This window comes from Hipposideros armiger, unplaced genomic scaffold (genome assembly GCF_001890085.2).
Source record: "Hipposideros armiger isolate ML-2016 unplaced genomic scaffold, ASM189008v1 scaffold_772, whole genome shotgun sequence".
Lineage (NCBI taxonomy): Eukaryota > Metazoa > Chordata > Mammalia > Chiroptera > Hipposideridae > Hipposideros > Hipposideros armiger.
Genome location: NW_017732122.1, coordinates 638407 through 639151, shown reverse-complemented (window position 1 = coordinate 639151; position 745 = coordinate 638407). Strand labels below are relative to the sequence as shown.

Below are 745 nucleotides of genomic sequence, written 5' to 3'. Positions count from 1 at the left end.
CAAAAGCAGGGCAGACAGCACTGATGTATTATGATAAATGACAGATCTTTAAGTTTTATAATTAATATTTAGTCATGTAAAAAAAAGTCTCAAGTTTGAATTTACTCTTTATAAAAACATCTACATTTATAAGTTTTACTTTTTGAATATCATGGAAAACAATATAAGGGGACTAAATTAGGTGGTATATTCTCTTTAAAACAATTTCTATAGTGAGAATTCATAAATGCATGTGTTTCTTTTCAACCTTTATCTTCAAATTCTTTGCATATTTAAAAGTAGAAATGCATAATTTCCATACATATTTACTTTTGTACTGCATACCTACAAAATTTTTTTTAAAGACCAAAACTCAAAGGATACAATAACATGTCGATCTGATGGGTTTCGCTGACGTGTTCTTTCTAACTGAGTTAACTGTTTAGCTTCTCGATTCCTTGCTGTTAATGTTGCTTTGAGGTCATCCTACAAATAGGCATTTTTTTTTGTTAATAAAAATTTGTAGTTTCAGAAATAAAATACATGCAATCTATTTTAAGAATTGGAGAATGGTCCTTGTTTGATCCAGGCATCATTACCAAAGGAATTATTATTACTGCTTAATTAGTGTGTATCATTGTGTGTGTCTGCACACATGTGTTTCTTTAATGTCCTCTCAAAATGATGACACAGAAAATTTCAATGCAAAACTAAAACCATATAAATGTATATGTAAATTTTTTATTGTGGTAGTTATATATATGTA

The 745-nt window shown here is 28.2% G+C and overlaps 1 protein-coding gene across 1 annotated transcript in view; it reads right to left on the bottom strand.

Moving 5' to 3' along the window:
- The window catches only part of LOC109373996 (protein FAM92A1-like), a 45939-nt gene that overhangs the window by 36956 nt on the left and 8238 nt on the right, over nt 1–745 (bottom strand). The window contains exon 3 of the mRNA XM_019628259.1: nt 364–465. Within this exon, the coding sequence (XP_019483804.1) occupies nt 364–465 (102 nt within the window). The remainder of the gene's footprint in view (nt 1–363; nt 466–745) is intronic.